Here is a 25,427-nt window from a genome sequence, read left to right as displayed (position 1 = left end):
ACTACGTTTTCAGAGAACTTCTCAATTAAGAAAGATATCATAGACCACTCACCTCGAAAGCGTGAGCCTGATTCCCGCATTACTTCCTCTCGGCTTGGGTGGGCTTTCGGGAAGACGTGCATCCCTCAGAAGACACGACTTCATGCGACCGCACAGTGTGCGCATCACGTTGGTTCCATGCCAGGAACTGTTTTGTCTATTGTACAGACTTACGGGGATGATGTCTACAGCACGCGCGATCCACCCGAGGCGCTGTGGGAGACTTCTGATTGGAAATAAAGAGGCGGTAGAAGGGGACCGTCTGGGCGTAAATTTAACTTGGGTGAGCATGCAATCGACGATATGGAGCAACACGAGACGGTCATTTCATTTGAAAGATACTCAACTGTGACTACATAATAGCCTTGGCTATCGGAGGGGCGGTACGATATGGTGTTAATGGGCATCAAGGAGGCGGGGAATCTATCCGAATCTATCAGAGCTCGCAGCACGCGCGTTGAAGATGGTGCCATCTTGAGTCAACGGTGAGTGAGTCTTTAGGGGGGAACAGGGGTACCTAAATTCGCTACAACGGTATTCATCCTCCCTCTTCATCCATGGTTTCCTGATATATCTGCTCCCGAAATAGCTCTTTCTCTCGCGCTATTTTCTCCTACGAAACATCCACGCTCAGTATACAGCGAGGCTGATCCAGCTGGGGCCTACCTTCTCCTGTTTGTAAAAATTCCCCTTCAGTATCTCGAGGCGAAGGCGTGGTGGAACTACGTGAGCTACGGAGACAGCAGCTCACGGTTAATATCCGATTATAACGCAGATGCAAGAGTATACCTAAATTGTTGGTCTTCATCTGTTCCTCAGAATATATGTCTGCAAGCCTCCATATTTCTCTTTCCTCAAGCACCGTGTTCCATTCTTTGGAAATCCTCGAGCCGAGTCCACGATACTTCCCACTCCTGTAGCTTGAAAAAGATAGAAACGCCTTCGGGCAAACGTCGTTGAGGAAACAGCCGACATCAAAGCAGGGGTCCGCGCGAGAGGCGCCCAATTTCAAGCTGGATATCTTGGACAGACATCCTTCGGGAACTGTTATGGGTATATGCTTGGTCCCTGTGCCAAAGTAGAGACCAAGCCGCTTCAACCGTGGGCAATGGGTTCTGAACACCAGGAGAGTCCCTATCGGAAACGTCGGTTTCAGCAGAGCGTGTGGACTCTCATTGAGCAGCAACGTCTCGATGGAATGAAGGGCCCTGGCGATTGAGAGAATATCGTCATGTTCTAGTATGAAAGGGAAGTAGTGGCGCAGTATCAGGGTCTTGAGCTTGGAGCAGCAAAGAATGGGTCGTAGGCTACGGAAAGTGATCGCAGTATGTACCGTGGGTTCGACATCTACTTCACGCCGCTGTTTGAAGTCCAGAACGAGCACCTCGAGGCTAGGATAACTGTCAGAAAGCACCTCAAGAAGGCGCGCATAATCTCGCTCGGGTTCGATGATGGTGGAAACAAGCTCGAGGTGAACGATATTTGGCGGGTGGTTGCTCTGTACAAAGCACTCCGTGGCTCTGGCAAACGTCATAGAAAAGATGAGCCGTGTCATGGAGATGAAACTGTCTGCGGCCAGGGCGAGGGGAAACGTTGCCTCGCAGGGCGATAGCGGAAGAGATGTTTCCGTCGAGGTTAGTTTGTTCAGCGTGGACAGCTGTTGAACGACCTTCGAGACAAGAAAACATTTAGGTAACGAGACGTGCGACAGCAAGGGAAGGCTTTGTAAGGATGTGGCAATTGCATTATGGATGTCGTCCAGTGTTTCGACCTCTGGGAGCTGTGTTTCCAATAGGTCGTTGGAGATATGCTCGTAATGCGATGGTGATTGAAGCGTCAAGGACTCCAGGTGTGGCAGGAACTTTGGGATATCCTGGATGATCTCAAACACACATTTATGTAGTGCATCTTGAGGGTCCAGGCGCATCGTAAGATGTGTGACTTTCTTATCGGTGAAAAGATGGAAATAGTATGGATCGATGTACCATTCGAGTCGTTGCAGATTAGGCAGCAAGTCGAGGAAGTCGCCATTTCCAATTTTGATTTCTTCAAAAACGGACTTGTGGAGTGTCGATGCGCTGTGTTCGACTACGAGCGTCCGAACCCGCCTTGCATATGACTTCAGCCGCGCCCAGTCGCTCGTCGTGATATCTCCGCCTTCTTTGACAAAAAACTAGACGGAAAGGTCGATAACTCTCTCAATCCTGGTTGTAATCGATGGACGTACCCATGTAACGTCGCCGTCCTCGTCGTATTCCGCCTGTAGCGGTGAGAGCAGTCGCATCAGATGGGCAACGTTGGTAACCCTCCGCCACAGAATGTCCAGAGCGGCGTCGGACCACTCTTTGCAAACACGAGCGTGTACTGCATTCGCCTGCCGAGTCGACAGCGAGAATATGTGCGCCAAAAGCTCTGGGATGCCCAGAACGCGAGCTGAGGGCAAAGTTATCCTCATGGTTGGCCTTCAAAGGAGGTTCCTAGGTACGTACCTTGGCATGTACATAATGAAAGTATACAATATTGAACTTTGTTTCTGGCAGGAGCACCGCCGTAGGCTGTGCACAAACCTTGAGCGGGGAGCGATCAAGCCCAGTGACCTTCTTTCCCTGGCGGTTTACCCACATCACCCCCACAAATCCATTGGGGTTCTGCTCAAGCTGGCGATGCAGCAATCAGGTAGCTTGTTTACTTTTGAAGAACAGTGTTACTGATGATTGAGATACATTGCAAGTTATGCAATAAATGAGGTGGACCCGTCGCTGCACTCACAATGAACTTGGCACCATTGTGAAACGGACGGTATTTGTGTTTTGAATGCGGGTTGGTATCTGTTCTGGAGCTCCAGAATGAACTCGCTTGCTTTCCTTGTGCCTTGCGCGTGACTCGTGGTCAGGCTTTTTTCCAAGAAGCAGTAGCCCTATTTTCGTTTTGATGGAAACGACAACACTTGCCCTCCAGGCTACCTCTTTGTTGGGCTTTAGTGCAGCACTCAAGTATAGAACCGTTGTCGACTCTCTGCTGAGCTCTCTTCCCTGTCATCAGCAACTTTGTTCGTATATGATACAAATGATCCGTCTTGCTAGTAAGCTCTCTTAATAACTCAGCATTTGAGGTGCGCGCGGTAGCTAGAGCCCAAGTCTCCAGACGCAGGGCCCTTTTCGCTAGTCGCGACTGTCGAGGGAATGGAATACAGTGTCATTGACCTTCGTGAGGCTTGCCTGTTTCGACCGTGGTGTTGGTGCACCGTGTCGGGGGGATGAGATAGAGATGTCCGAGGCTTGCGAACAACCTAGCTCACAGTAGTCGGCGTCGCAGATGGGGAAGACTTTGAGCTCAACGCACTCGGAACCTATTGGACCACCCGGGGCACGCAAAATGGAGACGACTTAGTGATGCCTGCTTCGTCGATCTCTGAAGGTGATATTAAACGAGCAATATCCAGCATGAATGGCTTTCTGGGCGTTCGGTCACAGACGGGGGTTACAACGGCTTGGTGGCGTCTCTGTTCGCATGAGCCTGGCGGCGCAGAAAGTCGGTGGCATGTCCAACAACGAGGATTGGAATCTAAGTGTATTTTGCTAGGGCTCGAACGACTCGACTGCGGTGTCGAATTACGACTGGCCAGCTCCGTATGCGCCGGTGAAATGGTAGAGCGCCATGGAAGAGAGCTACATGTTCAGGAAGCTATTAATCCTGGGGCTTTGTTGCCGATGGCAGTCATGCTGCACCATGCTGAGCGCAAGGGGTCAGATGAGCTTGGAGCCTGGCCTAGGAAGATAATCGCTGTAAAAGCTGGGGTGTCCACTAATTAGAGCTCAAGATAGTGGAGGCGATGAGTGGGGCGCTGAAGCGTAGAGCTTAACAGCAGCTGAGTGGGCAATAATAGAATAGATAATTTAGAAGTGAAGGCCACATTCCAAGATTTGAACAACAAAGGCTTTCCACAGCTTAGCCCAAGCAAGGTATGATATGAAGACGTCTGCAACCTTAAAAGACGGTAAATGGGAATTAGCCTGCGAAGCTCCTATCCTCTCCTATGATAGCTCCTAGTGCAATTTAAGCGCTCGGCACATGGCTTCCGCTTGCAGAAGTTCAACTTGGACCGGTTCCATCTCAAATTCCTGTGCATAGCTCAAATCTACTGTACTTTTACTTTCTCTTGGATAGTTCTCGACACTACTCAATATTTTCAAGGAAAGGCCAGATCTCAAACAACGATGGAGGAAAATGTCGCCGAGCAGGAAAGGGATCTCAGAGGTGAGTCACTGATCCCGTATGTGCGCCCGTTCGTACTCATGCGGGGATAGATCTGATACGGAGAGCCAAAGGGCAGCCCAACAAAACGGGGAACATGGTGGGCATATCCAATATCCTCAATGCGACATTATCTCATTCCGCCGCTCTCCTTCCTGAAATCAAACTGTTATTGGTTTGAAATGCAACGGGGACACGGAATTTAGAGGCGCGACACACTCACCCATCTCATATCACTCACCCAATCTACGCATCCTGCTTCGCTAAAGATACTCGCGGCAGATGGTATCCAGTACTTTTTCAAGGATTTCCCGGAGCTTGAGGAAGCCTCAATCAATGCTGTGTATGACTTGTGTGAAGACCAGTCGCCTATGGTGAGTATGCACCGTTCATTCGCTCGTGAGAGGGCCTGGAAATAAATCTGTGTTATTAGGTGCGGATAGAAGGGTATAAAGCCTTAGCACACATGTCAAGGGCCCAAACAAAGTGGGTGAAGCGTAACGCGGATGTATTATTGCAGCTATTGCAAAGTGGTATGTACCTCTTTTCTATTACTTCCAACGTAACTTATGTGGCGTCAGACGAGCCAGATGAAGTTACCGTGGTCAAGCATTCTCTACTTGAGCACCTCGAGCTTGACCCGCGAATCACTCTCAGTGTGTTGTGCGACCAGATAACGCCTCTGGAAGCCTCCTCTGACGACGAAGAGAAAGGGATCAGGGACCGGCTGAGAGTTTTAGTATTGTCGTTTCTGGCCGATGAAGCGAAACATGCAATTGCGAGAAGGGTGACATCGGGAAGCGAAGCCGAAGATGTGCTAGTGGGGGAGTTGTTGGCGGTAAGCCTCCGCGATAGGTACTAAAACGGTGCTTAACTTAGCCGCGCTCCTACGATAGGCAATACCAAAACTCCCGCCCCCCGACGTCGGCAAAATAGTGAAGGAGATCCTTCTCGTCCTTCCATCGTACAACACTCAATCACGGCAAGGGAAAGCGCTCCTGCGCGTTCTCCTTGACTTGGCGCGCGACTCGCTGCGCAAGGCGCTTCGCAGTAGCGCATCTAGACAAGCCATCACTTTTGAAGATACACAATTTTACCTTCGGTTAGCACATATTCTTGCAGTGGAGCGAAGCGCCGCCCCTGCAACGGACTTACTTGCGTTTTACCTCACTTCGCTTGCATCGAAGATGACACTGCAAAGGCTCTCGCCTCCCAATCAGGTTCTGGCCATCGGACAACTCGCAGACGCCTTCCGAGCTTCGGGTAGGGACGACACTAGTCTGGGATTGGTGACCGAAGAAGAGACGGCCAAAGTTAGGCGACAAGCGGTCGATGCTTGCCCCATTTTGTTCGAGGTTTGCGTCCTTTGAGCTCATCCTTACCGACTGGAGTGTCGCCAAATGCCTAACTTTACTAATATGGTCCTGTGATTAGCGGCTTGTGGACATCGGGATCGCGGATTCGAGGACAATGGGTGCTTGCATCGTCTTACTCACTGAGTGTGTTCGCGTAAGTACCCATTTTCCTATGTATACATGCTATTATCTTCATTTCTTTGTCTATAGCGAAACAAAGATACTTCATGGTCGATCCCAGCACACTTCGAAACTGCGCTTGCACGTTTGACGACCTCCTCATTTTGTGCCGACGACAACGCTGGTGGTAATAACAATATCAGAGAAGCGCGGCACATTAAAGGCCTAATAAGGGTTCGCAACGGACCGCTTTTCGTCCTCACACGTTGTGTCCGACATGCCTTCTCTTTTCCCCTCTTTTTTTCCGCAGTCCATAGCTCCGTCATTGTTCTCGTCAGTGAAGCCGCAACAAACACAAACCGCAGCCACAGCCACGGATAGACGACCCAATACAAACACGACACCAAGAGATTCCATTACCCGATCTCCTTCAGCATCGACGTCGGCTTCCTCTCCCGTGGTTATCAAGCGCCCAACGTATAACGATGGTGACAAGAGCGCGACCCCGATCTCAAGAATAACATCTAAGCCCGGCATCACGGAGGATCGACCGGCGAAGAGGTTGAAAACAGAAGCAGAAACACCGTCGTTATTGAGCCGCATGGGAACCGACAAAAATAATAGTAACAACTCCGTGTTTGGCGCAGTAATGGCAAGACAACGTAATACGGTGAATGCAACACCGAGAGATAGGCCACTGCGCAGCCCAGTCCCTCAGGTCAACGTGAAGGCATCGCCATCGTCTTCTGGAAAGGCTGAAGGAGGAATAAGCATTAAAGGCGCAGCAGACCGTGATGGAGGAAGACCCTCAAATGGTGGAAATAACACTGCCCCGCCAGCCTCGTTGCTAGCTCGACTGCACGCAAGTCCTGCGGCGCCCGTCAACAACAACCGAGGTTTGGAGGATCGACTGGGGAAAAGAAAGGGTATATAGCACACGCGCCACCTGGTGCGTGGAGGTATACTGCAGTTAGATAAGAAAATGTAAACCCTTCATGACTTTTTCAATAGGTGTGCGGGTTCCTTGCTGCGGATCGCCTGGCGATTGGAGAATCGGACTACATCCTGTATGTGGATTGGCACGGGAACGATTACGCTTGGCCATGTCATCCAGTTTCTCAACATATGAATGTTTCCGCTGTCTCGCGTCCGATGATCGCTCGAGCATGGGCATGAATGCAGCGTGTCGACTGTCTGTGGTATGTGCAAGAGGAGACGTGTCTACTGGGTTACAGGCAGATGTAGACATATTCCATGACTTGGGCATTTGCATTAGGCTTCAATTCATCGCACGAAGGCGAGCACTTGGATCCACAACTCTGGCGGCGGACATACTGGTAACTGCCACTGACGTTGAGGTAGAGCCTATTTCGCTAGACCCTGCAAAATTAGACTTGGCGGTTGTCAGCCAATAGAAGGCATCATATAACCCTTCGAAGAGTTGCGGTTAATCTGCTTACCTCCCCTCTTAGGGCCCGGTCTGCTCGTCGAGATGTCAGTCCCTCGGGCCTGGGGTTGGCGGAGATTGAACTTGACAAAACCTAGCGCTGGAGTCTGCTCAGGGCGCTTGGGAATCGTCACAAATAAGTCACAGACATCATGGTGGGAAAGCGGCAATAGATACAAAGTAAATACATGCAAACTTCTGCTTTCGGTATTTCTTGTATTTCTTGTCGGCGACCTGAAGTATCCCGGCTCAGTAGGTGATATACTAGTCCAAAAGAGTTTAACATGTGGTACGTTGGTTTAGCGGTTTGCGCGCTTGAGTACTACTTTTTAGCACGGAAAGGTTGCGGGTTCGAGCCACGGATTGTCCTTTTTTCACTTCTTCGTCCTGCTATCTCACCACTAACATTCATTAATAAATAAACACCACAAGCTGTAGTACTGTTTATTGGAGGGAATAGATAATGCAGTTGATACAAGGTGCCACCAGGTATATTAACGCTGACATAATAATGTGACAGGAAGGTCCTAACCCACCCGCAAACCCCCTGGTACAGCAGACCAAACTGTCGGTTTGGAGTAGGTTTGGGCCAGGTTTGGTCCAACCGTGGGAGCCAAATTTGGCAGGTAGGGACTAACATCTCGACGAGCAGACCGGGCCCTTACCTTCTACCACTACCACCAACACCATGCTGCTGCGACGCGCTATCCCGATAATATGTCTAACCGCCCTTGCGTCGAATGTATGTGGGTACAGAGCTATGGGGCGAATCCGTGTTAACATTGGATAGGCTTACCGCCCAGGCGAAGGTGGAAAGCATGGTGACGACGACGACGACGACACGATTAGTGGCGGTACCGCCAATACCACGTCGAGCTCCTCAGAGTTGGCTGGGACAACGGGCGACTCGCACTGTGGTAGTGTGAGCACATTCATTCTTAGATTGTCTCGCTCTCATTGACTCCTTGTCCGTATCGCGCCAGGCGATGTGCATTTCGGCTATCGTCAACGACACTAGTGTCACGTGTACGCACATATGTTCTTCTGGCGTAGTGTCGATGCTTCCCTCCGTGGCTAACATTGTCTTTTAGATATCCTCCAAAGTACGGGTGAGAGATCTCTCGGATGGATGGCCATGTAAGCAACAAGTTGAACCGCCTTCAAGGTTATTCGAGAGCTCACTCCTTTGTTCAGGGGCTTCGGGCGCAGCATGACCAACTCACCCATGGTTCTTGCTTGGGCACCTTCGAGTGGCGGTATTACAATATCGCAGAGGATAGCAACACAGAAAGTAATGCCTACCGTCGATTCTTCCCCGCCGAAAGTAGCTACGCTGCATAATGGGCTTAGCGTGGTGCGTCAAGCTACTTATTGATTAGCTTGTAGTGCCGTCCCATCGAAAGGATGGAGCATTCTAACGCAGAGCTACGATGTAGGCCTCGGGCGACCAGCCTAAATTTGCCTTCTCAGTTCCAGTTAGTGTCATCTATTTTTAAACCCTTTACGGCAAATTAACCTATGTCGACAATAGAAAGACGATACAACCTCACAATGGGTCATTTACGCGTTTGGCACCGATGTTCCAGCTGCAGCCGCAGACGCATCGATCAATCAACACGTCGAAACGGGAACAGCACAGTTAGACCTCACTAAAGCGCTTGATTCGTCTGGCTCATCATCGACGAATCCCGCGTCTTCGGGTGCTACGAGTGATATCCCCTTCACGCCGGTTCAAAGGATCATCGTCGTGCACGCAGTATTCTGTATCGTCGGATTCCTGTTGTTCCTTCCCACAGGGGCCCTCTTAGCGAGATATCTAAGGACATTATGGCCGCAGTGGTTTGAAGCCCACTGGATTGTTCAATTGGGCATCGGTACGCAAGGCTATGTTGTGTCCAACGCCCATATTCCTTACTTTATCTCGCAGCTGGCCCAACGATCGTCGTCGGTGTTGTTTTGGGAATTTATGCTGTTCACAAAGCAGGAGGGGTGCACCTCTCAACAACTCATAGGGTGGGTCCTGCCATTCCATTCGGGCGTCGTCTGTCTCACAGATTTCACAGAAATGGGGAGTAGCCCTTTTCGCCCTCTACTTCTTCCAATGTGCTCTCGGTGCTCTCATCCACTTCGTCAAGCCGAGACCCAAGGCCACTGCTTACGCCGTACATCCGGCTGCCCGCCGTCCGCTCCAGAATTATATCCACGCAGTTGTCGGACTGTTGACCATCGGCCTGTCGTTCTATCAGGTCAGAACCGGATATACAACAGAGTGGCCTTTGAGTACTGGCCGAGGAGACGTAAGGATGGGGGCCAACATTGTTTGGTATATCTGGGTCGTGGTGAGTAACCTCATTTCCAGTAAATCTCGAGGTATGAGATTACTGACTCTGATGCTCGCCGATGTAGTTACTCCCAGTGTTGTACATGTTGGGTCTTGCGCTTTTACCACGCCAATTCAAGCAGGAAGCTGCAAATGCCCGCAATGGCGTCAAAGACGGGGAAGACGAGGATAGGGATAGAATCAACGCGCCTATCCAGACAAGATACCGAGACGCGTTTTGAGTTCTGTTGCGTGCTATCTAGTCAGAAGGGGGGTTTCACGTAGAAACGAGTTGTCCAAGCTGGGCGTTGGACTCGTAGTTCGTGATGGCATTGTTCGTTCTAGATGATCGTTGACTGTCGTGGTCCTTGTATGATATAACTAATACATGTATAGCACTACCTGCGCCCGGGCAAGGTGAAAGCCAAACTGTCCGTCGATTGAATATGCAGTTTCGACAACGAGAAGAGAGAAGATAAACAGATGAAGCGCAGCATAACTACAGTGTGCAAACATAACATGGAACGTCTATGCAGCATGTTCAATGCGCTCTCGGCCCTCCGTCGTCTCGGACTCAAAGAGTGCCTCAAACTCTTCAGGCGTTTGTCCAATGACACCGAAGGCCGTCTGCAACGTCCTTCCTAGCGACTCTAGCTCTTCAGTGACACCCTTCAAATTGAGGGCATATGCGAAGAATAAAAGGTGTCTCGATCCTTTCACATCACGAGTACGCACTACGTCTAGTTGACGTATTGCGTCCACCTACAGGATTTTTAGATGACATGTGCCTGGATGAGGGGTATGGACACTAACCAGCCGTTGTCGCGCCTTCTCAGCTGGGGGAAGATAGGGAGGGAGAGGCGCCTTCAATCTGAACGCGGAGGCTAGCGTGGAGAAGTAAAGGATAATGTTGCCAACCATCTCTCGCCGCTCCCTGTTAACTGGGATGATGAAGTCTTTCCGTACTTGCTAAATAGTGAAGATAGATTTAAGGCTTCGGTGTATTTTCGCCATTGCTGATAACAACATACCGTATACCTAATGAGACGTCTGGTTAGTGTGGGAACGCTAAGGAGCTAGAGAACAACACATACCATTCTTCCCGTGTCGTGACACACCGCATACTGTGGAATCGGTCCAATATTGTTTGCAGGCTCGTCAAAATCTCTCGGTAAAGTTGTACAGGGAACGGCCCTTTCAACCGCGGCTCGTGGACGGTTTGGGCCAATAAACCTTGCAACTCAATCAATTTGATTTGCAGATGCAATTCCCTATGAAACCATGGCATTCAGCTACTGGCGATTGATCAATGAGGGGGAACGTACATTGACATGAATTCGCGGATTGAATTGCTTAGAGACTCTTGAGGGGTGAGTGAAGTCAACGCATTGTCTTCATGGGTTTCTTCATCGTTAGGGTGCAGTAGCTGCCTGCGAGTGTCATCCTGGCCTTCTGGGAAGTACGAGTTTGAGGCGACCAAACGAGTATAGAGCCACCCCATGTTCAGACAGAATCTATCCGACGCATGGCCATCAGACCGGCATTGAAGGACTGCCAACCAACCGATACTCACTCTCCTAGGGACTTTCCCAACTCTCTCCTCGCTTCGGCGGGCCACCAGAAACGAGCCACAAACGCTGCCCAAACCACGCCAATCGTGACCGCTACTGCACGGTGAAAGCCAACGTATACAGCCGAGATATCCGCCTCTCTTGAATTATAACTGCAACACGAAACTGGCTTAGACAGTACTCGCACACCACCGTCAAATTGGGGCTCACCAATATAGGCATGTCAGATTGTACGTGAGCAACACGAATCGAGAGGAGGATGCATATTGGGGCTTCCCGACAATGAAGTAGAAACACGGCAGAGAGAAAAAGAAGCCGAAGATAGGGAGGACAACAGCATTGTCGGGGAATAAGGTGTATATCCCCGCAGCAATGGAGGCACCAGCACTTCGGGAACGTCAGTATTCACAGCCATTTCATAGAGATGCGACATAACATACATTGTTCCGAAGACACGATGCACGCTTAGAAAGTTCGTCTATAATGATCGGGAAAGCGTGAGCATCCTCGCTTCGTCCCAAACAACGCTCGACTTACTGCGCCGATCGTTGGCGAAAGCACCACGAAGAACTATTCAGAATTAATAACATGGTAAGAGGATCAATATAGGTTAAATCACAACCTACCGAGATCAGCGCCCAATCGCCCCACCAGTCCACAAACAGGGTCCTTGTCGCGTCAAAGAACGCAGGAGCAGCCAATAACGCGGTAGCCATCCCCGCTTTGATGGCGTATTTTGCATCTCTTTGCTGGAGCCGGTTTCCAACGGACCATACCATCTGGCCGACTTTACCGAAGAAGGACAAGTTAGTTCGAGGGGGCGTTTGCATCGTATTGGGCGCGTGAGGTCGGACCTTGGGGAAGGACGGATGGGTGTGGCGGTTCCCAACGGCGGGGAGGATGTGCGCTGACGAGAGGGCATTGAGTAAAAGGAAGGCAAAGGAGAAACGCGGGACTCTACATACAGATCCTTCGACGTAAACTCGGGTGCTCGGCTGATGGTCTTCTATGGCGTTTTGGTTTTGATTTCGAGAACGGACGCTTAAGCAATCCCCAGATACCACTGAATATCCGTTTCCACCATGGTCCCCGATGCACTCTCTCTTGTTCAAGGCTATAAATGCGTTCCATGGCATCGACGAGCGATACCAGCTCTCTTGCAAACTCTTGCAACGTGAAGATAAAGCTAGGCAATGATACAAGGTCAGCCGTATGCGGACAGACAAGGTGCCACATCCTACGCACAAATACACAAGGAAGACGTGTTCGTTGTCGCCCTGCGTGAAGATGTTTCCCTCTTTCTCCTTCTCTCCATCGGTCTTCCACGAAGACGAGCTCGCTGACATGAACGCGTCGCCTTGCGCCGCCGATATAAGATCACTCTTCCTGTACAGCCTCAACACGGCATGATTGGACGTGCTTTCGAACCGCATCAATGCCCGTTCAAGGCCTTCCACCAGATCCATGAAATCCTGCGGCTGTATGCGCCGAATCCGTCGCTTTCGACTGGTCTCCTTGTGCGTGCGCGATTGGGCGAAGGAGTCTCGCAAGGACTTCAACGAATGACCACACAAAGTCTGTGCATACATATCACAAACGGGCCTGATAATTGAAGGTAAGATTCTACTCACAGATAACGCCTTTAGTGGGGGTCCCAGGTCGTCCACCAGATCGCCGAACATGGTTGCAGCAGCCTTCAGCAACGCGTCTTCTTCACCCTCTGCACTCGTGTCGGACCCAATCGTGACAGTTTCTCCGTTAGCGTTCTTTCCCTTCCCCTTCAACCTGACGAGGCCGGCCTTTGTTAGCTCGTATTGTAGTCTCGTCCCACTCCTCAATCCATTGAGATGCTGGGCAAGTCGGGTCAAGCTATCCACCGCATCCTGGTAGGCACGCATACTCGCTCCCGCCCCCTTACCATCCTGTCTGAAGGATAGTCCCTCCCTTGCTTCTTCGTCACGAAGTCCAGCAGTCCTTGGGGTTTCCGGCTGATCTCTCGCCCTACTCCACGGGCCTCCGTAGAGCCATTCACTCTTCGCCTCTTCTAGATCCTTCTTCAAGCTTGTAAAACTCCCCTGGTGAGCCTTCACTGCCTCCTGCAGCTTCCCTTGGCTCGGGTGGTGCAGCCCTTCCTCTAACAAAAAGGCATTCGTCAACATCGTCAGTAGCGTGGAAAAGGAATCGAGTGTTTTTGTCATGTTTGTTTGGAGGTTGGCCGTGGCCGTTTGTGGAAAGATAAGGTGGCAGACGAGGTTGGAGATGACCGAACCGGTGATGACGATTAGCGCTACCTGAAGCAAGGTTTCAAAGCCGCCCTCTTTGACGATACTGTGAACCTAGCTCAGTCAATGTGCTACTGCAGAGAACAACGGGACGTACACGGCAAAAAGAGTGATGGCAATCATGCTGCAAGCTAGCAAAGCAAGGTTTTAGAGTCTAGCGAGAAAAGAGATACTTCATGCCATACCGGTATTGAACTGCGGGCTTCCCTATAGACTTCCAAGTCAGTTGAGCGTATAAGACTGCTTGCACTCGAACTCACCATGTAGACCTTCATCCACGCCACTATACTCATGCTCAGTCCAATCCACAGGATCACCGTTACGTCCCCCAGCCACTCCCACCCCGGCTTGAGCTCCAGCCACCAGAAGGTCCCCATCGAAGCGAGACAAACGAAAGAAGAATACAACAGACCGAAAGAGCAAAACAAATCGGCCTCAAACATGGCACCGCGAGTTTTCGCGGGATTAAAGTATACCGCACTATTCCGGTTTGAATGTTATGAGGACATGAAGACAAATGCAGAGACGTACATAGTAGCAACCATATGTCCACTAGGTACAGGTTTTCGATCACCTGACCTGTACGATGTGATGTCGCTTATGAGGCCAGAGAGGTAAGGGTTGTATGTGAACAAGCTAGCAATAAAATAGGCGATAGCGCATTTGAGGATGTTGCGGTACAGCAGAGGTATAGTAGGCAATCTTCGAGGCGAGTACCAAGGCGGCATCGGGCTGGGTTTAGACGGGTCGTAGGCATATGCCTGATGCATGCTTGTCGCTGAGGTATCCGAGTCGTACGAGTCGTCTTCCTCATTCGATGAAAGGGAGTCGTGTGTATTAGACCTAGTGGTGGTCTGAGAATGTGGAGGGATTCGAGGATCCTCGTCAATAGGCGACGGGGTATGTTCGGTAAGAAATGGGTCGGTTACAGCAGTGGAGTTGTCGGCAGCATGAGCAGCAAAGGGGGAAGACGTTCGTTTCGAAGCAACGCGACCTTGTCTTAATGAACGACTGGGACGTGACGTCGGCAGTGGTGAGTTTAGACCCTCGTTCTCCATGAGCTGCTCAAATAGAGACCACTGCCTATCCCTTTGATGCCTATCATTCGATGGGGACGATGCACTGGCAATTATCCTTCCCATATCATCAGGATTTGGGGCATGGTGAGGGAGCGAACGGCTCGCAGGAACGGCCGGGAAATACGAAGAGGAGATGCTCCGTGGGTTTAAGATAGGGCGCGGACGCGCAGCCGGTGCGGGTGATGCTGCGCGCGTCGTTGGGGACGACGTCGAAGTGGTATTGCGCCCATGACGGTCCATAGAGGTCATTTGTTCAGGTGAACCGACCATGTTGCTGAAGTTCGAATTCTCATCTCGGAGACGTTGCAAGGCATCAGAGCGGTCGGAGTGAAAGGATATTGGTTGGCCCTCGCGAACGGGTTCCATGGATTTGACGTCGAGGTCGACGACGCCGCCAGTGAGCCTACGCGGCGGGCAACTGGCGCGCGCGCCAATCAACGATGATCTATTTTTATACTTAGGGGATGCAAAGGGGTACCGCCATGGGATATTGTTCAATACAGTCGAAGTCGCAAGACTCCTTCAATGTATTCTATCGAGGGAGCTCATAGAGTTTAAATTTATCAGATGCGAGGGCAATAGTAAAGACTAGTCTAGTGAGCTTGGAATTGTAGGAATGGAATAGATGTTGCAGCGTCCTGCAATGGACCACAGTCAATAGCAAACGTATCGCTCCCGTCGTTGAAATTGTCGAAAAAGCAAAGTAGGCGATTCTCGTTCGCGTCTACGGTCGAAAGGGCAGGTCCGTTGCTCACACCGTCGCAATCTTGATCCCAAGTCGCGACGGGAACGTTCGGTGCGGTCCGTCCCGCAGGACCTCGATTGACAAAATGAATGCCAGTGCATTGTCCACCATAGAACGCGGCGAGATCAGTGTCGTAATATGCGGTGATACCTCGAATTCGGATAGGTTGGCCAACTACTGGACGAACTCCCAGTCTCTTTCGATGGGCAAATCCATCTCTCACAGTAAATACAGCAAGTTCGGAACGCACCGCCCACCACAAGGATAAGGCGCATGACGGAAAGGCATGGCGTAATTGTCAATGAGCTCGGGAGCACAAAAGCATCAAATAAGGTGTCCGTTGATCATGATAGCCGGGGTTGCAGACGTTCGGGGACGAAGAATCTGCGATCTTCAGACTACGGAACAAGTGGTCGATGTGTGTTCTTTACTTCCCAGTACCTCTGCTGACCAATCTTACAAGGAGGTTCAAACGTTGCCATCAGCGTCCAAAGCACAAACACAGTTCCGACGAATCGTCGGAGGAACAGCACCCGTGAATCCATTTCAGAGTGAGTATGAGCTCGCTCGATACGTTTATCCAGTCTCAAGAGTACGTTGAAGTGCACAGTCAAAGGAACTCAGATATGAGATTAAAGCCGTGACCTAGAATTTTTGCCTGGGCATCTCGATATAAGGGGTAGATGTTCAGCACCGACAGCGCGTATCTGGATCGAGCAGTAGAAACGCTGTACTTGCCTCGCTACGCTACATTACACTGTCGCGCCCAATCCAAGCCTCGTGCGTTTCATGATCGCAGTCAAAGGATCTTCCAAGCCCCCAGAAAGGCCGATCCTTTCTCCCTGCGACCATCCCATCGCCGCCAGCATCTGGAAGCCTATGTTCGATTCACCAATCTTCGGCGCAGCCTATTCGCAAAAAATCAGCGTTCACGTTCTCGAGTCCAAATACAAACAGCAATGAATACGAACCTTCCCAACTTCATCGCCATCCTTCATTTTCATTTGATTGGTGTTGCCGTTTCGCGGGGGTGCCGTGAACCCACGTCCCCCAGACCTACGAACGATCTTGCTGACTTTGAACTCGTTTATTGCAACGCCAGTGCGCGTCGTCTTGGTCAGCGTCGTATACCTCGCATCGCCTTTCCCTTCACTCTTGCTTTTCAGGTTAAAGGCCAAAGCCATCTCATGTACCATCTTTCGAAGGTCTTTCCGCATAGGTGGCAGTGACATCGTCCTCGGGCCACCGATATTCGCGATGAACTGTCTGATCTTGTTCTCCAGCGTCTGCATGTCGATAATGCGGTTAGGCATGGAGACACTCGTAGGGTCGAGTCTGGCGGCGGCAAGGACAGCTTTTTGTCCTTTCTTCCCGCCTTTCTTGTTGGAAAAGGGATCTGCTGCAAATTCAAGTTGTGCTTGCCGTCGAAGGCGTTTGTTCTCTGCTTTCCTCTGTCGGTCTTTCTCCCACAGAGCAGCCAACTCTGGTGGAAGATCCTTGCCTTTGTCTTTCGCACGTTCTAGTGTAACTAGCATGAGGGCTTCAGAAAGGACAACAAGAAGTGAACCATACTTGGAGTATTATATCCAACTACGTCGTCAAAGTCTCCATCATGTATGGCCTTGAAGAATGATTTTCTTTGCTTGCGGTCGTGAGCATTCAGAATATCAACGTTCTCGTCCAACATTTCCTTTGACCATGTTAGGAGGGATATACTAGAGATAGTAGAATACCACAGACCTCTATACGTGCAATGAAGTCATCATCTTCCTGGGCGCGAGTCTGCCCCAGATCCTCGTCCGTATTGTCATCGCTGTCGACGTCCGCGTCTCGGGCACGCTGTTTCCCTTTCGAGTTCGCCCTAATGCGGGTCAGGCGTGCTTGGAAGCTGCCACCTGGGTCTAAATCGGAGCCATCCTCATCCTCCTCTTCATCGGAGAGGTCTTCGTCGTCTTCGTCGCCACTGGCGGCTTCATTCTCCATGTCCAAATCAAGAGCCTCCGAAATGATAAGCTCTTCCTCTGCATTTACGGCCGCGTCGACCTCCTTGTCCTCATCCTCGCTGCTTCCATCTTGACTGCTACCGCCATCTTCCGATCTCTCCTCCGCTTCATCCTCTTCTCTGATCATTTCAGCGTCTGCCACATCGTCCATGGTGACATGATTGCTAGCTCCGGCACTCATGCTCTTAACGAACGACTTCATCGCGTTCGCATCCAACTCTAGATCCGGGTCCAGATCCATACCCCCAATGCCACTAGATACTTCATCCACAGCGCCGTTCTCATCTTCGTCGCCCCAATCTATATCAGAATCCCCTCTTCTCCTCTCTTCCCAACGTGGATCTTTGATTTCCTCGCCTCTCAACTGTGCTTCGGACATCATGGCGCCAAACGCGGTGAATCCGCCGGACTTCTGCTTACGCTTCATCGCTCGACCAAGTCGTGTCCTTTGCTTCACTACTGCCTTTGACCGCGCACTGGCAGTGAAGACCGGGGCATGCCGAGGTTGTTTGCGTGGACTAGGAGCAAAGTTGAAATCGAAAGATGCTGTCGATAGCTGCGTTGTTGGAACGTCGATTACCTCTGGTAACGGGGCAGCGGCGACGGTGTTGAAAGGCTCAGTAGTAATCGGCGGTATGGGATGTTGTATCGAAGGAGAGTGTGCCCGAGTAGAAACTCGGGGATGAGGAGCAACGTAGACGATCTGCTCGTCATCATCATCATTCTCGCCCAAAGGTGCAGTTTCAAGGGTGACGGTGTCGTATTTAATGGAGGTATCCTTGTTAACAGAAGGCGTTGTATCAACAAAAAAGCCTTCTGTTGTCGATAGCACACCGGTGAAAGTTTCCTCCATGACGGTTTGCGTTTCGGTGACCTGCGACTCGGGAACCAGAGCGAGTTTGTGGAGATCCTGAAAGTCTATCTCTTCCAGTTCGCCATCCTCTAATCTAGGGAAACTGCCACTGAAGACTCTTGCGACTTGATCTGCTGTTGGGACATGGCTGGCTTCCTCATCCCCTGTAATGTCCTGTTATTGATGCCGCGCATTGATCAGAACGTAAAACGTACCAGCCGACTCAACCCCAGGTTTGAACACTTCCTCTTCATCCTGGAAGAGTGTTGGTGTATTTACTGACTTGACAAACTTTATAGGACGAAGCAAAGGGCGCTCTTGGAAAAGGAGTTTGGATAGCGGTGCATCCGCGCGCAGCATGCCTCCCCGACCTCTTCCTCGACCACGCCCTCGTGGAGTGGAGGCGCCCGATGTAGGAATCGCCGCGCCGGCGTTCGGATTCCTCGTCACAGACCCTCTGCCGGACGACGGTGATCCTCTCGCATTTTCCGTATCTATTGTGCCAATCTCATGTCATATAGAAACGGAGAAACGGAGAGAGACATACCGTCCCATCGCTGAAGAACGAAATCCATCACATCCGTATCTTGATAACCAAGCCCCCCTCCTCGACCTCGACCTCTACCACGAAAGTTGCCTCCGCCCCGCTTCTTGCCAAAGTTTTGACCGCGGGCTCTTCCTGCTCCACCTCTTCCACCTCTTCCGGATCCTTTCCCACCACGATTGTCCCCTCGCGCCATGTTTTCTATAGTCTAGGATGAGAGCTTCGATGTCGGGGATGGTGATGGTGCGGAGCCATCTTTGGCGCTTATGCACTGGAAACTCAAACTGATTTGAAAAATTGCCAACTTCGCCGAGGAACAGATTGGGCGCACAACGGCCAAAGGATTGCGACGATTGTTCCCCCCGCTGAGTGCCGAGTACCACCCAAAGTGAAGAAATAGTTTGACGTGTCTATTGCAAAAGTTCGGGCAAGATTCCAAATTGGGCGATAGGATTAGATTAGATGCGATTTTCAATGCGTTCGATGAAATAGCGAAATTTGAATCTTGTTAGGAGCTCTCATTTGGTCGAGCGGCACCCAGGTATATGAACCTCCATTCAGCTCATTCTCGGGCAAGTGTACTGACATATGACCAGGATGTTGCTGCTTTGTGGGTCATCGTCGCTGTCCCTGTCGAAGCGATCAGTACTCCTGAAGCAAATACAGGCGAAATGCCCGTTCGTGGAGTCACTTGAGGCGCCGTGGTTGCACCTTATCCAGAGTCGTGATGCAGAACTTTTGGATCCCCAATCACCTTCACGAAAGGCCCTTGACTTACTACTATCCTACGGCAATGGTTCCATCAGCCCGCCCACAGTGCAAGCAGGGAAGAATGTACTGTTTGTGCTACCCAGGCCCGGATCTATTACTCCATGGTCCACGAAAGCCACAGATATCGCCAGAATCTGCAATCTTGGCGATCGTATAGAACGCCTCGAACGCGGAATTGTTTACAAAATCGCCACGAAGGATGAGTATCTCCTCACGCAAGCGGACGTGGACAGTTTCTCCCATTTAATCCATGATCGCATGACCCAGGTCGTTCAGTTCTTGCTACCGAACGAAGATATCATATTCGCTCACCACTCTCCCAAGCCCCTACGAACCATCGACCTCCATAGCTCCCCATCTGCCGAGCAATCGCTGAGCAAAGCAAACAAGGAACTCGGCCTCGCGCTGGCACCCGACGAGATCAGCTACCTACTGGAGGCCTATGTTTCTGGCGCCGAGCCGATAAACAGAGATCCTAGCGATGCAGAACTGTTCATGTTTGCCCAAGTCAATTCAGAGCATTGTCGCCATAAAATCTTCAACGCGTCCTGGACAATCGATGGCACACCCAAAGAACGGTCACTGTTCCAAATGATCCGGAACACGGAACAATTGAACGGTACCGGCACCATCTCCGCGTACTCTGACAACGCTGCCGTCATCAAGGGCCACCCCGCTCCCAGATTCAGCGTCAAGGACGGCACGCTCTACGGCGCTCAGCTTGAAGACATGCCCATTCTCACCAAAGTCGAAACTCATAACCACCCAACAGCCGTGTCGCCATACCCTGGGGCTGCGACCGGCTCAGGTGGTGAGATTCGCGACGAAGGTGCCGTTGGACGTGGCTCCAAACCCAAAGCAGGCCTTTCTGGCTTCACCGTCTCAAATCTCCTTATCCCAGGATTCGAGCAACCTTGGGAAACGGACTTTGGGAAGCCTTCACACATTGCTTCCGCATTCGATATCATGATTGAAGGTCCTCTCGGTGCAAGTGCTTTCAACAACGAATTTGGGCGACCAGCATTGACAGGTTACTTTCGCACATTCTCTGAGCGTATCCCTCTATCGGGCGAAAGGACAGAAGTCAGGGGCTACCACAAGCCGATCATGATCGCCGGCGGCTATGGAAACGTTCGCCCCCAATTTGCTTTGAAAACTAGCATTTCTCCCGGAGCGAAAATCATCGTTTTGGGTGGCCCTGGGTTATTGATAGGTCTCGGAGGGGGAGCAGCTTCAAGCCAGGCCTCGGGTGCCAGCTCAGCAGAGCTTGATTTCGCTTCGGTGCAAAGAGATAATGCAGAGATGCAGAGACGTTGCCAACAAGTAATCGATGCTTGCGTTAGTCTGGAGGAGAACCCAATCCAAAGTATTCACGACGTCGGAGCGGGTGGTCTATCGAATGCCCTCCCGGAACTTGTCCACGACTCTGGGTTGGGTGCTCGGTTCGAAATCCGAGACGTTCTCGTTGCAGACTCGTCAATGTCTCCGATGGAAATTTGGTGCAATGAGAGTCAAGAGCGATACGTGTTGGCCATAGGTTCAGATAAAGCCGACATCTTCGAACAGATAGCAAGACGTGAACGAGCTCCCTATTCCATTGTAGGCGAAGCAACTGCTGAAGAAGAACTCATAGTCACGGACAGACTTTTGTCTCGAGATGTGATACGATTAAAGATGTCAACGCTTTTCGGGAAACCACCCAGGATGTCTCGTAAGGATGTCAAGCCTCAGGTTACTCGTAATGCCTTCGACGCTACCCTGGCCAAATACCTGCCCTCAGCTTCGCCCGCAGATCGCATATCGGAAGCCGTGAATCGAGTCCTGCGCCTTCCATCAGTGGGTTCCAAGTCGTTCCTCGTCACCATCGGTGATCGATCTATCACTGGGCTGGTGACCAGGGAACAGATGGTTGGGCGTTGGCAAGTACCTGTCGCCGATGTGGCAGTAACGCGGAGTTCCTATGGCTTCGATGTTATCTCTGGAGAAGCTATGGCAATGGGGGAACGAACGCCCCTTGCGCTCCTCAGCCCTCAAGCATCAGCTCGGATGGCCATTGCGGAATCTCTCACGAATTTGGCAGCGGCTCACACTGGAGACATCTCGAGCATCAAACTAAGCGCTAATTGGATGTGTGCCGCTTCAAAGGAAGGCGAAGGTGCCAACTTGTACGCGGCGGTCGAAGCCGTTGGCATTGAACTGTGCCCTGCACTAGGCATCGGAATCCCAGTGGGTAAAGACTCGATGTCGATGTCGATGAAGTGGAGTGACAGAGACGAACAACGGGAAGTTACCTCGCCCTTGTCCTTGATTGTCACAGCCTTTTCTCCAGTCGAGGATGTCAGGGCGACTTGGACACCAGAGCTTCGGACAGATTTGGACGAGCCCACCGTTTTGATCTTGATTGATCTCGCCGCCGGCAAAGCTAGACTTGGAGGGTCGGCTCTCGCTCAGGTGTTCAAAGAGATTGGCGATGAAGCCCCAGATGTCGAGGATCCAGTTCTTCTCAAAGCCTTCTATCAAGGGTGTCAAAAGATTCGCGAGGTGGCTCCAGATCTTGTGCTTGCGTATCATGATCGCTCCGACGGCGGACTCTTAACGACAGTGGCCGAAATGTGCTTCTCCTCTCGGATTGGCGTCGAGATATCTTTAGACGAATATTCACCTTCGACTGATCCACTACCACTTCTATTCAACGAAGAACTTGGTGCCGTGGTCCAAATTCGGGAGTCACAGTTGCCACTCCTTCGGGATATATTTGAATCGACAGGTTTCCCTTCGAAGTCCATCTTTATAATTGGCACACTGCGCAAGCCATCCGACCCTGAAGCTTTCCTGGTCCGCCAGGCCAACGAAGTCGTATACAACGGGGAGCGAGGCAGTATGCAGAAAGCCTGGGCAGAAACGTCCTACAAAATGCAAGCTCTTCGTGACAATCCAGAAACCTCAGCCGAAGAATACTCCTTGATCGATTCAAGCTCGCATCACGGCCTCTTCTATGACCTGACCTTTTCTGTTTCCCCATCTCGCGACCTCTTCAGACGTCCGAAAGTTGCTATTCTGAGGGAACAAGGCGTCAACGGCCAACTTGAGATGGCGTGGGCTTTCACCGCTGCTGGTTTCGACGCAATTGATGTACACATGTCCGACATTCTTAGTGGCCGGACCAGTCTGCAAGACTTCCGTGGTCTGGCAGCATGTGGTGGATTCTCGTATGGTGATGTTCTCGGTGCAGGAAAGGGATGGGCGCATTCTGTTTTATTAAATCAGGCGGCTCGTAGCCAGTTCACTACCTTCTTCGGACGAGATGATACCTTTGCGCTGGGTGTTTGCAATGGCTGCCAATTCTTCAGCCATCTCAAGGGGATTATAAGCGGCGCGGAGTTTTGGCCAGAGTTCTTGCCAAATCGCAGCGAACGGTTTGAAGCCCGTACGTTGATGGTAGAGATTGTCGACAACGCCGTTACTCGATCCTCGGTATTCTTTCGTGATATGGCTGGATCCAAGTTGCCTGTCGCTGTGGCACACGGGGAGGGGCGCGTCTCATTCGAGAATGATGACCACCGATCAGGATTCGAAACCACGGCCTCTGTGGCTGTACGATATGTTGATTCATCCGGGAAGCCGACTGAACATTACCCCTTGAATCCAAATGGTAGCCCTGGGGGCGTTACGGGCATTCAGACACCAGATGGGCGCATATTGGCTCTCATGCCGCATCCAGAGCGCGTCGTGACGTTAGAGAGTAACAGCTGGTACACGCAAGGTCAGCAGTTGACGTGGTCTGGAGTTGGGCCGTGGTTTAAGCTCTTCCAAAACGCTCGTGTATGGTGCAACTAGAAGCCGACGTGTGCTGTTGAAAAATTGTTAGCCTATATATATCGTCCTATACACATGCGTGTAATGTAATAGATGGAGAGTCGTTCCTGCAATGTACCATGTAGAGTTTACGCTGCAGTTTGAGATTGGCTTGTGTCGGCGCCAGACCAAGTATCCGTTACAAGACGAATAGGCACGATGCATTTGGCTTCTAGGAAGAGGCTTTTGGATGCAGGCGTCAATGCTAACACGAGAACGTCCTGAGATGCATGAGCACGAAGATGGAGAAGGGGAGGCCAGGGAGACCATTCTACTCACTCGCACTGACAGATTAGGCACGCTGAAACTACCCACCGCGAGGTTCGGACCGCCCGTTATCTCCCCTTTCCAATGAAGCTGGAGTTCTTGGTTCTCTGATACCGCGAAAATGTCTGGCGGTAACGGTAGAATCGTTCCCTCACTGGTCTGCGCGTTATCTTCAGAGGTCTGGCCATGGATCTGGGCCGAAACCTGTCGCACGAGAAGTAAGCGAAGAAACTTCCACCGTGGTTTCTTGCGTTTCCAAGATGCCTTCAAGGGTTGGAGCGTGGGCGGGTAGACCTCGGGTGGAAGTTCAGGAAAGAAAGCTCTCATCGATGATATGTCACCCGACAGTTGTATATGGAAGGGTATGATATCGGTTATAGCAAATATGCGAGTCGCAGGTATAAAAAACTGGAGAAGGTGATGGAACATTGAGCTGTTGTCGATATATGGATAGAAGAGCTCACGTCGACAGTGATCGGACTGAGATGTCCGCTACTGGGCTGAGACTGTGAGGTCGCCTGATGCCATTCTCCTGGATTCATCTTGATAGAAGCAAAGAAATCATGTCCGTCGCTGACAATGGGCATTTCAGGCCGCATTCGGGGGTAGTAGTTGAATGGAATCGTCATACTGTACGCCGCCAAGGTCAGTATCTCTAGGATTTTGAGGGAGCGAATAACATACATTTTATCTCGCATCAAAGACACTGCACTTCGTCTTTTAGTAATCGCAACTACTAGTTGATAGCGGCACCGGACAAACTGGCCAGACGACCCAGGTGATAATATCTCATACGAAGGAGGCATACGATGAGATTCTTGCTCGTATTCAAATGTTGGAGGGAGATGGAGCCGGAATGGTACAAGATTGGGGCACGTCGTGCCATTTCCAGAGGTTTGCCAAGTGAGGCGACAGTGTGTGTTTAATGTTTTATAAGACGTCGAGTCTCCGGTAGAGAGAAGGGAAACTTCAACTTTCCCTTCGAGCTGTCGATGGAAAGGCTCTAGCATATGCGCAGCGTACCAAGACGTCAACACACCTTGACGACGACTTCAGCTACAATAGAGGGATTTTCGAAATATATTACGCCTGAAACAACAGCGTGACGTCCATAACTTGGTCTTTCGATGTTGTCTTCTTGTGAGTCCAGAATGATGGAGGTGCGACCTTCATGTCTAGTGAATGTGCTTGTAGGGGCGGGTCGTTCCCCAGGTGTGTGAGCAAGCGATTTCTCGCCGTGACCTGCCGTGCTCATGTACCGAGGAGGCGGAGAAGATGGAGTATAACCTGGCAGCATCATTGTAACGGGACATTGTCTCCAGGCTCTTCATTTAAACATGGGCGGAAGTGAGTCAATTGGCCATTACGTGATAGATTGATGGTCCTCGAGTCAGATTCTTGTAAGATTCTTGATAGCAATTGCCAACACGCAGGGGACCTCTTCCCGCAGGTATAGTATACCACATGAACAGTTGCATGGGCAGAGTTCCGACGTAAAGTGGATATGCGCGCTGCATGTATACCCAGTTGCGAATGAAGGTACACCCGTAGTATCTGGATCCCAACAAATCTGAGTCAGTTATACCAGTTACGCAACCCCAAACAGCTTTGAGCGCAATGAGGAAGTAGCATACCGTGACTATACCGTGACGGTGGGATGTTGCTCCTGTCAATGGCCCCTGTAGAAGGATCGCCGCGCATTGTAACGATGTTACTTTTAAACAATGTTGGTCAATGCCTCCACTTTATTCGAAGGCTGCAGGGCGCGTTTATATGACACTCGTATCAGAGCTGATGGACGGGTTACTTCAACGATGCCTGATTCGCGATGATGCTTGTGTGGTTTTGTTTGTTTTCGTTCCAACGCTCGAACGCCGACATCAGCCATTGGGGCGCTTCAGCGGAGGTTTTATGTGGTTTCA

General features: G+C 51.0%; 7 protein-coding genes across 7 annotated transcripts; 3 read left to right on the top strand and 4 right to left on the bottom strand.

Annotated features, from left to right (window-relative positions):
- Positions 1–577: 577 nt before the first annotated feature.
- PC9H_007087 (uncharacterized protein) lies at positions 578–2,494 on the bottom strand (the record flags this gene model as incomplete). The annotated part of the gene is made up of 4 exons (XM_036776623.1): positions 578–652; positions 706–770; positions 829–2,212; positions 2,267–2,494. The coding sequence occupies 4 exons, from the start codon at positions 2,492–2,494 to the stop codon at positions 578–580; spliced, it is 1,752 nt and encodes a 583-aa protein (XP_036630243.1).
- A 1,762-nt stretch (positions 2,495–4,256) lies between these two features.
- PC9H_007086 (uncharacterized protein) lies at positions 4,257–6,702 on the top strand (the record flags this gene model as incomplete). Its single annotated transcript, XM_036776622.1, has 9 exons — positions 4,257–4,296; positions 4,347–4,393; positions 4,500–4,667; positions 4,727–4,826; positions 4,875–5,131; positions 5,190–5,648; positions 5,728–5,802; positions 5,859–6,002; positions 6,079–6,702. 9 exons carry the CDS (start codon positions 4,257–4,259, stop codon positions 6,700–6,702), a joined length of 1,914 nt encoding a protein of 637 aa, XP_036630242.1.
- Positions 6,703–7,903: 1,201 nt separating this feature from the next.
- Positions 7,904–9,777, top strand: PC9H_007085 (uncharacterized protein; the record flags this gene model as incomplete). Its single annotated transcript, XM_036776621.1, has 10 exons — positions 7,904–7,957; positions 8,006–8,137; positions 8,199–8,241; positions 8,307–8,352; positions 8,410–8,569; positions 8,652–8,690; positions 8,747–9,089; positions 9,143–9,228; positions 9,279–9,554; positions 9,622–9,777. 10 exons carry the CDS (start codon positions 7,904–7,906, stop codon positions 9,775–9,777), a joined length of 1,335 nt encoding a protein of 444 aa, XP_036630241.1.
- A 286-nt stretch (positions 9,778–10,063) lies between these two features.
- Positions 10,064–14,833, bottom strand: PC9H_007084 (uncharacterized protein; the record flags this gene model as incomplete). Its single annotated transcript, XM_036776620.1, has 16 exons — positions 10,064–10,297; positions 10,349–10,504; positions 10,626–10,806; positions 10,861–11,049; positions 11,109–11,258; positions 11,317–11,493; positions 11,547–11,584; positions 11,644–11,676; positions 11,733–12,013; positions 12,072–12,292; positions 12,352–12,683; positions 12,738–13,434; positions 13,486–13,519; positions 13,574–13,595; positions 13,649–13,868; positions 13,920–14,833. 16 exons carry the CDS (start codon positions 14,831–14,833, stop codon positions 10,064–10,066), a joined length of 3,879 nt encoding a protein of 1,292 aa, XP_036630240.1.
- A 1,131-nt stretch (positions 14,834–15,964) lies between these two features.
- Positions 15,965–18,808, bottom strand: PC9H_007083 (uncharacterized protein; the record flags this gene model as incomplete). Its single annotated transcript, XM_036776619.1, has 6 exons — positions 15,965–16,120; positions 16,184–16,731; positions 16,785–16,902; positions 16,953–18,232; positions 18,284–18,562; positions 18,616–18,808. The coding sequence occupies 6 exons, from the start codon at positions 18,806–18,808 to the stop codon at positions 15,965–15,967; spliced, it is 2,574 nt and encodes an 857-aa protein (XP_036630239.1).
- A 392-nt stretch (positions 18,809–19,200) lies between these two features.
- PC9H_007082 (uncharacterized protein) lies at positions 19,201–23,220 on the top strand (the record flags this gene model as incomplete). The annotated part of the gene is made up of 1 exon (XM_036776618.1): positions 19,201–23,220. One exon carries the CDS (start codon positions 19,201–19,203, stop codon positions 23,218–23,220), a length of 4,020 nt encoding a protein of 1,339 aa, XP_036630238.1.
- A 107-nt stretch (positions 23,221–23,327) lies between these two features.
- PC9H_007081 (uncharacterized protein) lies at positions 23,328–24,802 on the bottom strand (the record flags this gene model as incomplete). Its single annotated transcript, XM_036776617.1, has 5 exons — positions 23,328–23,459; positions 23,518–23,913; positions 23,970–24,135; positions 24,190–24,491; positions 24,545–24,802. 5 exons carry the CDS (start codon positions 24,800–24,802, stop codon positions 23,328–23,330), a joined length of 1,254 nt encoding a protein of 417 aa, XP_036630237.1.
- Positions 24,803–25,427: the final 625 nt, after the last annotated feature.

Source organism: Pleurotus ostreatus (genome assembly GCF_014466165.1).
Source record: "Pleurotus ostreatus strain PC9 chromosome Unknown scaffold_5, whole genome shotgun sequence".
In the NCBI taxonomy this organism is placed as follows: domain Eukaryota; kingdom Fungi; phylum Basidiomycota; class Agaricomycetes; order Agaricales; family Pleurotaceae; genus Pleurotus; species Pleurotus ostreatus.
The sequence above is the reverse complement of the archived record's forward strand: the minus strand, read 5'-3'. Positions and strand labels throughout refer to the sequence as shown.